The sequence below is a fragment of the Notolepis coatsorum genome (assembly GCF_963971535.1).
Source record: "Notolepis coatsorum genome assembly, chromosome: 7".
In the NCBI taxonomy this organism is placed as follows: domain Eukaryota; kingdom Metazoa; phylum Chordata; class Actinopteri; order Aulopiformes; family Paralepididae; genus Notolepis; species Notolepis coatsorum.
The window spans coordinates 3,924,315-3,936,814 of NC_140171.1; the positions used below are offsets into that span (position 1 = coordinate 3,924,315).

Here is a 12,500-nt window from a genome sequence, read left to right on the forward strand (position 1 = left end):
GGGGTTTTTCTTCACAGTTGCAGATAAAGATTAGGCTACACTAATATTATACTATTTAGGGCTGTACCGAATGCTTCGATCATAATGTTGACAATTCGAATTTTTTATTATTATTATTATTATAATTTTTTTTTTTATCCGTTTAAACCAATGCTACACTTTGGCTACACTAATATTATAATATTATACATAAGACGTCACCATCACTTTCATACCAACCGTGCCCTTATTGGATTATTTATGTTGACGAAACTGATGAGTTATATTCATTAAAGAAAGTTGATTTAATAAAAGAAAAATACTCATTTAATCAGATTAATCACTTTATTGAAAGTGAGGATTTAGTTTTAAATTTTTTTTTTACTTTTTTATTTATTTCTCAAACTAAATCCTCAATTTATTAAAAAATAAATTAGAATGTTGATTTAGAATTCGAATGCCTACGTAACGAACAAAGGTCAGAACGTTCGAACGTTTGGACTCAGCCCTACGTGTGTGTGTGTGTGTGTGTGTGTGTGTGTGTGTGTGTGTGTGTGTGTGTGTGTGTGTGTGTGTGTGTGTGTGTGTACCTGCTCCGTGTGGGCGCTGGGGTGCAGGCCTGACACCAGGTTGAGCACGTGTCTGAGGGGCACTGGGTCCAGGTTCTTGATCAGCGAGGGGAACAGGTCGTGGATGTAGCGGCTGCAGTGCTTCAGCTGCAAGACATCAAGTGGATCAAACACACATGTGAACCCATGACAGCTACTCAGAGATAACTATATATATATACCGGTAGTTAGTCAACGTTTCCTTTTTTTAAACAAACAAGAACTATATAAATATGTAAAATATATATATAGTTCTTGTTTGTTTAACTCTTTCCGTGCCACTCACGAGATTTCTCGTGTTTTTTTATAGGTGGTTGAAAGCCACTCACGAGATTTCTCGGAATTATTTTATTTTTTATTTTCTAGCGATCTGAAAAATTATTGCATCACCCGAGCCTACCCGAGTATAGCCGAGCGGCGCCGGCGATCACTGTGGAAAAAAGCGCCCCCTGTCGTCTCCCAGATGACATAAGTGATTTTGGAATGGACTCAATGAAAATGAATGGGGAAAAAAATCCGGTACTCCACATTTTCCAGTCCACTGATCCAGCCGGGGTTACCACAGTTCATTTTGGAACCTCAGATCCCCGCTGATCATGGAGTTCTACAGTATCGCGTTGGATCCATACACGTATCGATTTTTTCGAATGGTGATCAGGAATTGGAATATACCAGTTGGATACCATCTGATGTCAGGTAAGGACTCTATGTTATCAGTGGTAGGATAATCAGAGTAAGTCTGATGAAGTTATAAGCTGTTTTGTGAAATGTCCTCTTTCGGTTTCACTGTAAAAGTCAGAGAGGAAATCAACGAGGCGATTATCCGTGCGCGGCCGTAATGTGCTTGCGTGCACGTATAATATTGATCATCTAGCGTTTATTTGAAAACGATTCATAAAAAGGCAGACGAATATCAACGTTGTGGAATATTCCACTAAAAGACGATTTTCATAGAATGCTCCAGAATGGGCTGTTTTTCGGGGGCTTTTCTAACTGCTCTGAAACGGAAACGACGCGATAAAAAAACAATCTGCCTTGACAGCACTGACTGGAAAATAGTCTTTGATAATGCGATGGGCAGATTAGACACAGGTTAACCCTTTCACTACCACTACAGACGGTTAACCTTTCACTACCACACTACAGAAGGTTAACCCTTTCACTACCACACTACAGAAGGTTAACCCTTTACTATCACACTACAGAAGGTTAACCCTTTACTATCACACTACAGAAGGTTAACCCTTTCACTACCACACTACAGACGGTTAACCCTTTCACTACCACACTACAGAAGGTTAACCCTTTCACTACCACACTACAGAAGGTTAACCCTTTCACTACCACACTACAGAATGTTAACCCTTTCACCATCACACTACAGACGGTTAACCCTTTCACTACCACTACAAAAGGTTAACCCTTTACTATCACACTACAGACGGTTAACCATTTCACTACCACACTACAGAAGGTTAACCCTTTACTATTTACATTTTGTCATTTAGCTGACGCTTTTATCCAAAGCGACTTACAAGTTCTGTACGACAAGTCATCAGGAAGGGCACAACTCTATCAGCTGAGTGACAATGTTCATCAAAGTGTTGAGTGTTACAGTGTAGGTTAGTTTATTAGGACAAGTGCATGACGGTACGGTTAGTTAGGGTTAGAGTTTTTTTCTTTTCCATTTCAGATAATTACATTTACATTTTGTCATTTAGCTATCACAGTACAGACAGTTAACCCTTTCACTACCACACTACAGAAGGTTAACCCTTTCACTACCACACTACAGACGGTTAACCCTTTCACTACCACACTACAGAAGGTTAACCCTTTCACTACCACACTACAGACGGTTAACCGTCTGTAGTGTGATAGTAAAGGGTTAACCTTCTGTAGTGTGGTAGTGAAAGGGTTAACATGGACGGCCCTGATGGGGTCACCTGTGCCGCGGCCCAGATGCAGTCCACGTGCTGGGTGCTGAGCCTGCCCTCCGCCGCCAGGAAGTTCAGGATCACCTGGCACTGCTTAATGATCTGGAGAGAGGTGGCAGCGTTAACGTCAAACAGGTGCAGGGCATTACCCAGCGGGGGGGGCATTACTGCTGACCACAAGAGACCTTCATTTTCTACCTTTGTGAGTCACTGAATTATGTTCGCACTCTCTCTCTCTCTCTCTCTGATGGAGAAAAGTGGATTATATCTCTCAATCATTTAGTACCTCAGATGAAGAACCATATAAAACCCAGTTGTACGTTGTTAGAGGAACGATGTTTTCTAACTTTATTATCTAAAGATGGTAAGTTAGTGTGTTGTGTTCATTCATAGTTAAAGACAGTAGAGGTTGAGTACTTTATTAGACTAAAGATGGTGAGTTAGTGTTGTGTTCATTCATAGTTAAAGACAGTAGAGGTTGAGTACTTTATTAGACTAAAGATGGTGAGTTAGTGTTGTGTTCATTCATAGTTAAAGACAGTAGAGGTTGAGTACTTTATTATCTAAAGATGGTCAGTTAGGGGTTCCCAAACTTTTCAGGCCGGGGCCCAGAAAATAAGGCGTCAGAGAGCCGCGGCCCAATGCACATCGTCTGGCTTTTTTTTTTTTTTTGTCATGCGACCGATTTTTTAAGCCAAATATCACTTCAATCCTATTAAGTTAGTTCAAGTTAGTTATTCATTTATATGTGCTATTTATGTGAGGGCTAACTTGTTGCAAAATAATAATGATAATAATAATAGCCTCATTAAAATACTATTGTTGCTTCGGTTGTTTTCAGCGTTTTATGTGCATAATCTGTTATTTAGTTTGAAATGTTCGTTGAAATAAGTAGATTTTTCGTTTTTGTTTATTTATTAAGTTAATATAAAACCATATAGTCACATTTTAGAATACTATAGAATATAATTTTAGAATACAACTAGAAACACTGTCCTGGCCTGCTTCTAAGTTCAGTGGCCTGACAAAAATTTTTTAAATAAAAAAATAAAAAATAAAAAAATAAAAAATAAAAAAAATGTTTTTTTTATTTTTTTTTATTTTTTTTTTTATTTTTTTTAGATCATCTCGCGGCCCATCCGTGGCTGCTCGCGGCCCACCTTTGGGTCGCGACCCCGACTTTGGGAACCACTGAGTTAGAGTGTTGTGTTCATTCATAGTTAAAGACAGTAGAGGTTGAGTACTTTATTATCTAAAGATGGTGAGTTCGAGTGTTGTGTTCATTCATAGTTAAAGACAGTAGAGGTTGAGTACTTTATTATCTAAAGATGGTAAGTTAGAGTGTTGTGTTCATTCATAGTTAAAGACAGTAGAGGTTGAGTACTTTATTATCTAAAGATGGTAAGTTAGTTTTTGGTTCATTCATAGTTAAAGACAGTAGAGGTTGAGTACTTTATTATCTAAAGATGGTGAGTTAGTGTTTGGTTCATTCATAGTTAAAGACAGTAGAGGTTGAGTACTTTATTATCTAAAGATGGTGAGTTCGAGTGTTGTGTTCATTCATAGTTAAAGACAGTAGCGGATGAGTACTTTCTTGTGATGTATTATGTTCAGACTCCAAAGTGATTTGGATCAACTTGCAAATACATGGGATGTCCAAACATTTTAAAAACAGAATAATCTGGTTCTTCAGTGCAAGGATTACATTTCTGTTCGTTATCACCCCAAGTGTTACGTGACCCAGACCCAGGAAGAACCCACCTCGATGTGCAAATTTGGTCCAAAAATGTGCTCCACCACGTTGTTGTTGATAAGCCAGTCGGCTAGTTCCTTTGCTATCGACCTGTGTGGACAAAGTGCTGAGTTTTAGCGCCGAAGCAACATCTGGTGAAGCGTCACGAGGTGCGTGTACGATAGGGCTGGGCGATATGTACGATAGGGCTGGGCGATATGTACGATAGGGCTGGGCGATATGTACGATAGGGCTGGGCGATATGGCCTGAAGATAGAATCTCAGATTTTTTCACACCACATCCGATTTTAATCGATTTTTTTCTCTTAACAAATAGAAACGCCAAGGAAATCATTCAAATAAGCTTTGTTTTTATTTGACACAAAAAATAAATATCAAACCAAGATGAATTTCCCTATTGGGATTGAAGTGCAAACCTAACTTTCACCAATCTTCACTTACATATTTTATATATATATATATAAAAAATTACTCTTGATCAAACAAAGATGAATGTCCCTATTGGGATTAATAGTGCAATAACTTGCTTTTTCACCAAACTTCACTTAAAACAAATAAAAGGTGCCTCTTGATCATCAAATAAGAATGAATTTCCCTATTGGGATTAATAAAGTGCAAATCTGGGCGGTCAGGTGGCGTAACGGAGATTGCGTTCGTCACCAAACCCCGGAGCGGCTAGATTCGCCTGTTCGAATCCAGCTCACAGCTCCGGGGTTGTCACCAGCTTGGCTGGCCATTCACACTAATACAATGGACCTATCTCAAACCCTGCCCCTTTTCTTGATCCTCCAATCACAGCTGTCGCTTACCTCGGACTTCCTCGTACAAACAAAGTTTGTCCGAGGTAAGCGACAGCTGTGATTGGAGGATCAAGAAAAGGGGCAGGGTTTGAGATAGGTCTATTGGCTGTATTAGAGGGTGGGAGAAGCTGGCGGGGTGGGTCCAGGTCGTTGTAAACAGCGACTCCTACAGTTCGGTCGGGGGGCCTGCTCAGCGCGGATAGGATCTAAGGGGGGTAGTGTGATCCCACACGTTACACCCTGTCAGTGAGAGTCCGCGCTGCCAGGTGAAAAGAAGCGGTTGATTGGCTGGACGTGTGTCGGAGGAAGCACGTGATAGCCTCCACTCTCCCAGACCGACTGTGGGGGGTAAGTGCGCAGCGACCAAAAAGGGGATTGGGAATTGGAGGAAAATGGAGGGGGAAAAAGATTTAAAAAAAAAAAAAAAAAAAAAAATCGATTTTCATTTTTACACATCCTCCTAAATCATGAATTTGAATTAATGGATAAAAATCGATGTATCGCCGAGCCCTAGTTTACGAGGTACGTTACGAGGTGCGTTACGAGGTGCGCAGCGGCGGCCTCTCGCTCGCGGCTCTACTCACGTCTCCGTGTCGGACACCAGGGACTCGTTGTTGCACACGTCGTTGAAGGTGTGGAGCTGGTTCTGAGGAGACAGAGGAACAGAGACCCGGGTGACCACCGCGTGCCCAACAGGGCTCCCACAGACATTGCAACATTTTATTCAAGGACTTTCAAGTACTTTACCAAGCACTCTATATATATATATTTATAACTTAAAACCAATTTCCGACAATTAGTTACACTTTAGATAATTTAAAAAAAATGCAATTTCTTGATTCATAAACATTTCATCATGAACAAAACTTATAATGCGAATGGTTGATTTGAATTCCAAGGACTTTTTAACACATTGAGTGCCACGCCCCTTCCGGGAAGTGACCACTTGCGTGCCGTCCATCAACCCCATGTAAACGTAGTTGTACTTTGTAGACCTAAACGGTACCTATATTTTATAGTATAGCTATGGGTCTAATAAAGCCGTCGAGTCTCATTGAGCTGCTTCTGGTCAACGTGCAAAAAAATCATTCTTTTTTCATCCGTACATTTTCGTTTTATACCGTTTTGAATATGAACATAGTCCGGCCGCGTGAATATTTTCCCTAATGGGGTTGTACTTCCGCGTTCGGTTTGCGCAATCTGATTGGCCACTGACGTTTCTGGTCATGTGACATGTGCGCCAATCGTGTGACGCCTATTTCTGCGCCTATTTCCGGCTCCAACAGCCTGCAAACGACCTAACGCCTAGTTTATCACAGTTTGTCAGAATGGGCAACTGTGTCTCGGAGACAGTGGTCAGCAGCACTGGGGCTCCACAGGGGACTGTTCTCGCCCCGTTCCTGTTCACCCTCTACACGGCAGACTTCAACTACAACTCTGAGTCTTGCCACGTCCAAAAATACTCGGACGACACAGCAATTGTGGCGTGTGTGAGGAAGGGACAGGAGGGAGAGTACAGGGACCAGGTGGGAGCCTTCAGCGACTGGAGCGAACGGAACGGCCTTCTCCTGAACGCAAAAAAGACCAAGGAGATGGTACTGGATTTCCGCAGGTCGAAACCACCTCTGCAACCAGTCAGCATACGGGGAAACAACATTGCGACGGTGCAGACATACAAATATTTAGGTGTGCACCTGGACGATAAGCTGGCCTGGGCTGCAAACGCGGAAGCGCTCTACAAGAAAGGACAGAGCAGGCTGTTCTTCCTTAGGAGGCTCAGGTCTTTTAATGTGTGTGGGGAAATGTTGTTCATGTTCTATCAGGCAGTGGTGTCAAGTGTGCTCCTCTATGCCGCTGTCTGTTGGGGTGGTAATACCACGGCCAGGGATGCCAGGCGGCTGGATAAGCTGGTCAAGAAGGCTGGCTCAGTGGTGGGGAGGAGACTGGACCCACTGGGGACCGTGGTGGAGAGCCGCACGCAGAGCAAGCTGCTGGCCATCATGGGCAATACCAACCACCCTCTCCACCACACCCTGGTGGGGCAGAGCAGCAGTCGCAGCGGACGGCTCATCTCCCTGCACTCACGGACTGAGCGGCACAGGAGGTCCTTTGTCCCCACAGCCATCAGACTGTACAACAGCGCAATATAGTGCGGGGGACCTTGACCTCTGACCCACACACCTGTTTTTACACCTGTTTTTATACACTGTTTTATACACCTGCTTTTATCTAATCACGCTCCTATTAATATTGATGGATATGATTTAATTGAATTTTATCATGTGCTTATTTTTAATTCATGATGCAGACATAACGTGTAATAACTGAATGAGAACTGTCAATGTCTGTATACTGCGTGAGCTGCGAGATACCCTGAATTTCCCCAAGGGGATTAATAAAGTATCTATCTATCTATCTATCTATCTATCTATCTATCTATCTATCTATCTATCTATCTATCTATCTATCTGTTAAGCTTAGGCGACTCTTTCGAAGTTGGTTAAGGTTAGAGTTTGGAATCAGGGCTGGTGTTCTATCGCCCTGCTCTAAAGACAAACTCTAACCTTAACCAACTTCGAAAGAGTGCCTAAGCTTAACCGGTGAAAGAAACAGGCGTCACACGATTGCCGCACATGCCGTTATTGGTAATCAATAATCATTTATTTAAGGCATATTGAAGGGACGGTTTATAGTGTCAATTGACAATGAGAATGGACAGATAGCAATAATATAAAGTATAGATTTAGCTCTACAAACAGCCTCACGCACAATGAAAGTTTGTTTTGATATGCTGGCCGTATAAAGTGGGCCCCGACTAATCCCAATGGCCCCGAATGTGTTAATCTGTGGATTGTTTGTTTCTTTGTATATGGTATGAATCATTATTTTGTGTAAATTAGGTTGTACGCCAACCATCAAGTAATACTCGTTTAGTTTAGGAATAGGGGGCAGGTAACTTCTTCTTCCTGCTCCTTTTGCCCATGGCAGAACGTTATTTTTTTTTGTATTTTATTTTTTTATAATTTTTTAAACAAACACATAAACAAACATGACAACACACGATAAGATATACAAGCATTAGTTGTCAGTGCACATCCAATGAAATCACATTTTAGTTAATTGTCTTATATAGGATATACCCCTAATACCTGTTATCTAAAAACCTACACACATATGCTCCAGCTCGTACCCCCCCCTTCCGGATTGGATAATCCATCCATTTTCCCTCGCTCCTAACCAGACATTACCATTATATGCTAGCTTTTATTTTCTCCACCACTTCTAACCACAATGTCATTTTGGATTCATTGAGACCCAAAATTTGAGACCCAGAACGTTATTTATGATTTTGTACGAAAACTGTACGATTGAATTGCTTCCATGTGGGCAAATAAAACTCTGAATCTGACCGTCTGTAGTGCGGTAGTGAAAGGGTAAAGGAAGAGTTGAACGACGCATTCAAGTTTACAAAAAAAGAATCCTAAAAAAAAATTTACGTGTTAACCCTTTCACTGCCACACTACCAAACGGTTAACCCCTTTCACTCCGACACTACAGAAGGTTAACCCTTTCACTGCGACAACACTCACGGTGATCTGGCTGAGGCCCGCCAGCCTCATGGTGAGCGTGGGCGACATGAAGTACTTGAAGGCCAGGTCCAGGCTCTCCTTGTCGAAGCACAGCGCGCTGTCCAGGGGCTCCTTGACCGTGCTCCACATCAGGTCCGCCATGTTCCTGGCCGCGCTCTGACGCAGCTCCTGGTCCGACAGCTTGCACAGGTACCTGGTGGGGAACAACCACAGCGCCAGGGAGGCGTTAGCACCCGCAATACGCCGTCGGTCCCAGGGTTTCCGTTAGAAAAAATTGTTGCCGGTCTCCGTGACCTGCAAGATTTCAATCTACCGGACAAATGAGATTAATTCCGGTCATAGTTTATTGAGCTTTAAAACAATTGAATAAAGAATGTCATCCTCAAGGCATGTAGATTTATAATATTATTACTTAAAACTATAGGATACTTTTGCGTATACAGTCATTAATATATTCCAAATAAAATAAGTCCCTCGATACTCCGTGCTGCTGCTGACTTGAAATAAAATAGACCGCGTATGTGGGCAGTCGGTCCGACACTAAACAGCAGTCTGTTATAATCACATTTTTATGAGCTAACGAATTCCGTTATATTGGACATTTGTATTAATTATATCAAGCGAAGAACTGAGAAATTTTGCAGAGAGACTGCAACATTATCGTGGGTTTGCGTGATGTATATCTCCACCTCCGAGTCCCAACGACTTGGTGCTGGTCATAATGTCCGGTGAAAACAACTCCCTCCAAGCACAACTTGACCACCCGAACCGTACCAAAACAGGCCAAAATTAAATAGCCCATGCGACGAACGATTCATTACATTCGTTTCATCGTTGCTCCACCAAGCAGCCGGTCCAACAATGAAAGCTGTTATCAGCGCGAGCCGGTCGCAGTTAGTTTGCAAGAAGCATCCAGCTGCAGACCCGCAGAGCAGCTTTCCAGGTCTGGGGACCGCACTGTGCCAGCAAAGCTGGTGGGTTCTGTGGGTCTGCAGCTGCATACCTTCCGCAAATCCAGCAGCAAGCTCTCGCTGAGCGAAGCAACGACAACAAACGCAATGATTGTTTCGTTCATCGCATAGGCCACCCAACTCCAGCCCATCCAAATACAATTCAAATAATCAAACTGTGCCCAGAGGGAACTATTTTCACCGGACACTATGACCGGAGAGATTAAATATGTCGGACTTCAACAGATTTTGCCGGTCAAAAACCGGTAATTACCGGCTAACGGAAACGCTGGTCGGTCCACCAAATGTAAATGTTTTTTTTATGTATTTGTACATTTCTTAAGGTTTCGATGAGTCCTTGTTTTTATGTTTGGGGAAAACGGATGGAAATTAGCCTTGTGCTAAATCCGGCCATTTTTACACTCCAGTGTAAATAAATTATTTTATTTCATTGTGTTTTTAGCCCTAGTTGCACTTTTGTTGCAACCCCAGTTATCCCATTAGTTCCCCCAAACTTACTGTCGGTCTGTTATGTTAAGCTAAGAAGTCTGCTAAGAGCCCGGAAAAGGAGCCGCGCCCACAGGAAGCAGAGATGGAGGGTGTGACAGAAATAATCGTTAGATTAGTCGACTAATCGAAAAAATAATCGACAGATTAGTCGACTACCAAAATAATCGTTAGTTGCAGCCCTACTTTCATGAAATATTGTAAGCAGTCATTTGAGGCTTTATAAAAGCAGCACAATGAACACAAATCTGTCAGTGCCGAGTCCGACCTCATCTTAAATAACAAACAGCATGGCTTGTTGTAGTTAATTTTGCAAAAACAAATTTGTATTATGTTCGAATTTTATTTTCCCATTCGAATCCCATGCCAATCGAACAAAGCTTCGAAGTATTTAAGACAGCCCTACAGTGGTGCGTTGGTGATTTCATACCTGGTTGCACTGTGTTTTGTTGACGTCGCGCGCTCCCGCGCATGCGCATAAATGTTCCCTCGCGCGCGCACAGAATAAAGACGATGCCTAATTGCCTCTACACATTTCATTCACAAGTTTTGTGTGAATGTATCCGAGGAGGACGTATTTGAACACACCCGACGACCTGAGCTATTGTTATGCAAAGTAGCCAGGTGGGTACTTGGCGAGTTGGCGCATGAGTCGAGCGCAGCGCATTCTTGTGTGCCCGCTCGATCCGTGCGTGTGCGTGCTCCTGCTCACAGACCAGGTGGAACGCCGTGCAACCCCGTCCCGTGACCAACGCACCCCTGTGCGCGACTTAACATGAGGCACGTGTTCAAATCAACAATGCAAGCGTTCTGTCGAACCGAAATAAATGAATGTGTTCCAAACATTTTAGAGCTTTGGAATAATGTGAGAGATTGTGTGCAGAATAAATAATATTTTGACATTTTATATTTTAAAATAAATATTTTTTCAATTATATATTTACATTTTCTTTTATATATATTTTGACATTAGAATTACATTTTAATAGTGTATTTTAGTTAATTTCTTTATTTCTGGACTGTTGGCCAACAGCACTGGTCAACAAGGCACTAGTCTCTCTAGTGTCTCTAGTCTCGGCCTTGTGGTCTGAAAGCCGCACGTCGAGCCGGACCTGAAGCCGGCCCACCCGCGTCACATGACCCGCGTCACATGACCCGCGTCACGGCCATGCCGTCTGGCTCCTCCAAGGTCATGTGAGGCGAAGCTGACTGGAGCACCCTGGCGACTGTTGCCATGGCGAGGGAAGCTCTTCCTAGCAACAAAAGCGCGCCACTTTGATATGTGGGAGGGAGAGCGTGCTGCTCCCCCTCTCTCTCTCTCTCTCTCTGTCTCTCTTTCTCTCGCTCTCTCTCTCTCTCTGCTGCAGTCGCTTAGCATGGAGAGAAATGAGAGAGCAGCTCTACCGTGTCAGAATCAACTCATATCTAATGCAACTCGTCATAATACACAAGCACACGCAAAACAAAACATTAAATGAATGAGTGGTGGGATGGGGGAGGGCGGGAGTGTAGGTTTCATTATCTGTTAATATTTTGTGAAATTTGTTAATTGATGATTTTGAATAAAGATTTATATAAAAAAAGAAATACAAAAATAAAGTTCCAGACGGGCCTAGGGCTGCTTTTAGTCGAGGAGCTCCGAGAGCAACGAACTCATCCGTTTCCTCCGCTTTGTTATCGTTTCACACCGACTGGAGATGATAATAGCTGAACAGAGCAGGTTGTGTCATAATGGATATATATATATATACGACAGCGGGTGGAATCATGGAGGCTCGGATGTGCGGTTCTACATATTCAAATACATAAGATTGCTACGTATTCAAATACATAAGATTCCTACGTATTCAAATACATAAGATTGCTACGTATTCAAATACATAAGATTGCTACGTATTCAAATACATAAGATTCCTACGTATTCAAATACATAAGATTCCTACGTATTCAAATACATAAGATTCCTACGTATTCAAATACATCAGATTCCTACGTATTCAAATACATCAGATTCCTACGTATTCAAATACATAAGATTCCTACGTATTCAAATACATAAGATTCCTACGTATTCAAATACATAAGATTCCTACATATTCAAATACATAATATTCCTACATATTAAAATACATACGATTCCTACGTATTCAAATACATCAGATTCCTACATATTCAAATACAGATTATTTTTCGATTGACAACGAATTCATTGCAAATTGGCTAGCAGCCCCAAATCTCCTGTAGTTATGTGTAGGGTTTGGCAATTCATCAAATTCTTTGAATAGTCTTCCGACAATTATGAAAACAAGATAATCAACATTTAGTCAGGTCATGTTTTTCAGTTTCTTTTTTAAAGTTCAATAAATAAAATATTTG

General features: G+C 42.0%; 1 protein-coding gene across 1 annotated transcript in view; it reads right to left on the bottom strand.

Annotated features, from left to right (window-relative positions):
- usp34 (ubiquitin specific peptidase 34) overlaps window positions 1–12,500 on the bottom strand; it is a 245,563-nt gene that overhangs the window by 177,392 nt on the left and 55,671 nt on the right. The window contains 5 exon segments of the mRNA XM_084319311.1: window positions 570–695; window positions 2,534–2,626; window positions 4,286–4,367; window positions 5,662–5,723; window positions 8,668–8,860. Coding sequence (XP_084175437.1) covers window positions 570–695; window positions 2,534–2,626; window positions 4,286–4,367; window positions 5,662–5,723; window positions 8,668–8,860 — 556 coding nt within the window.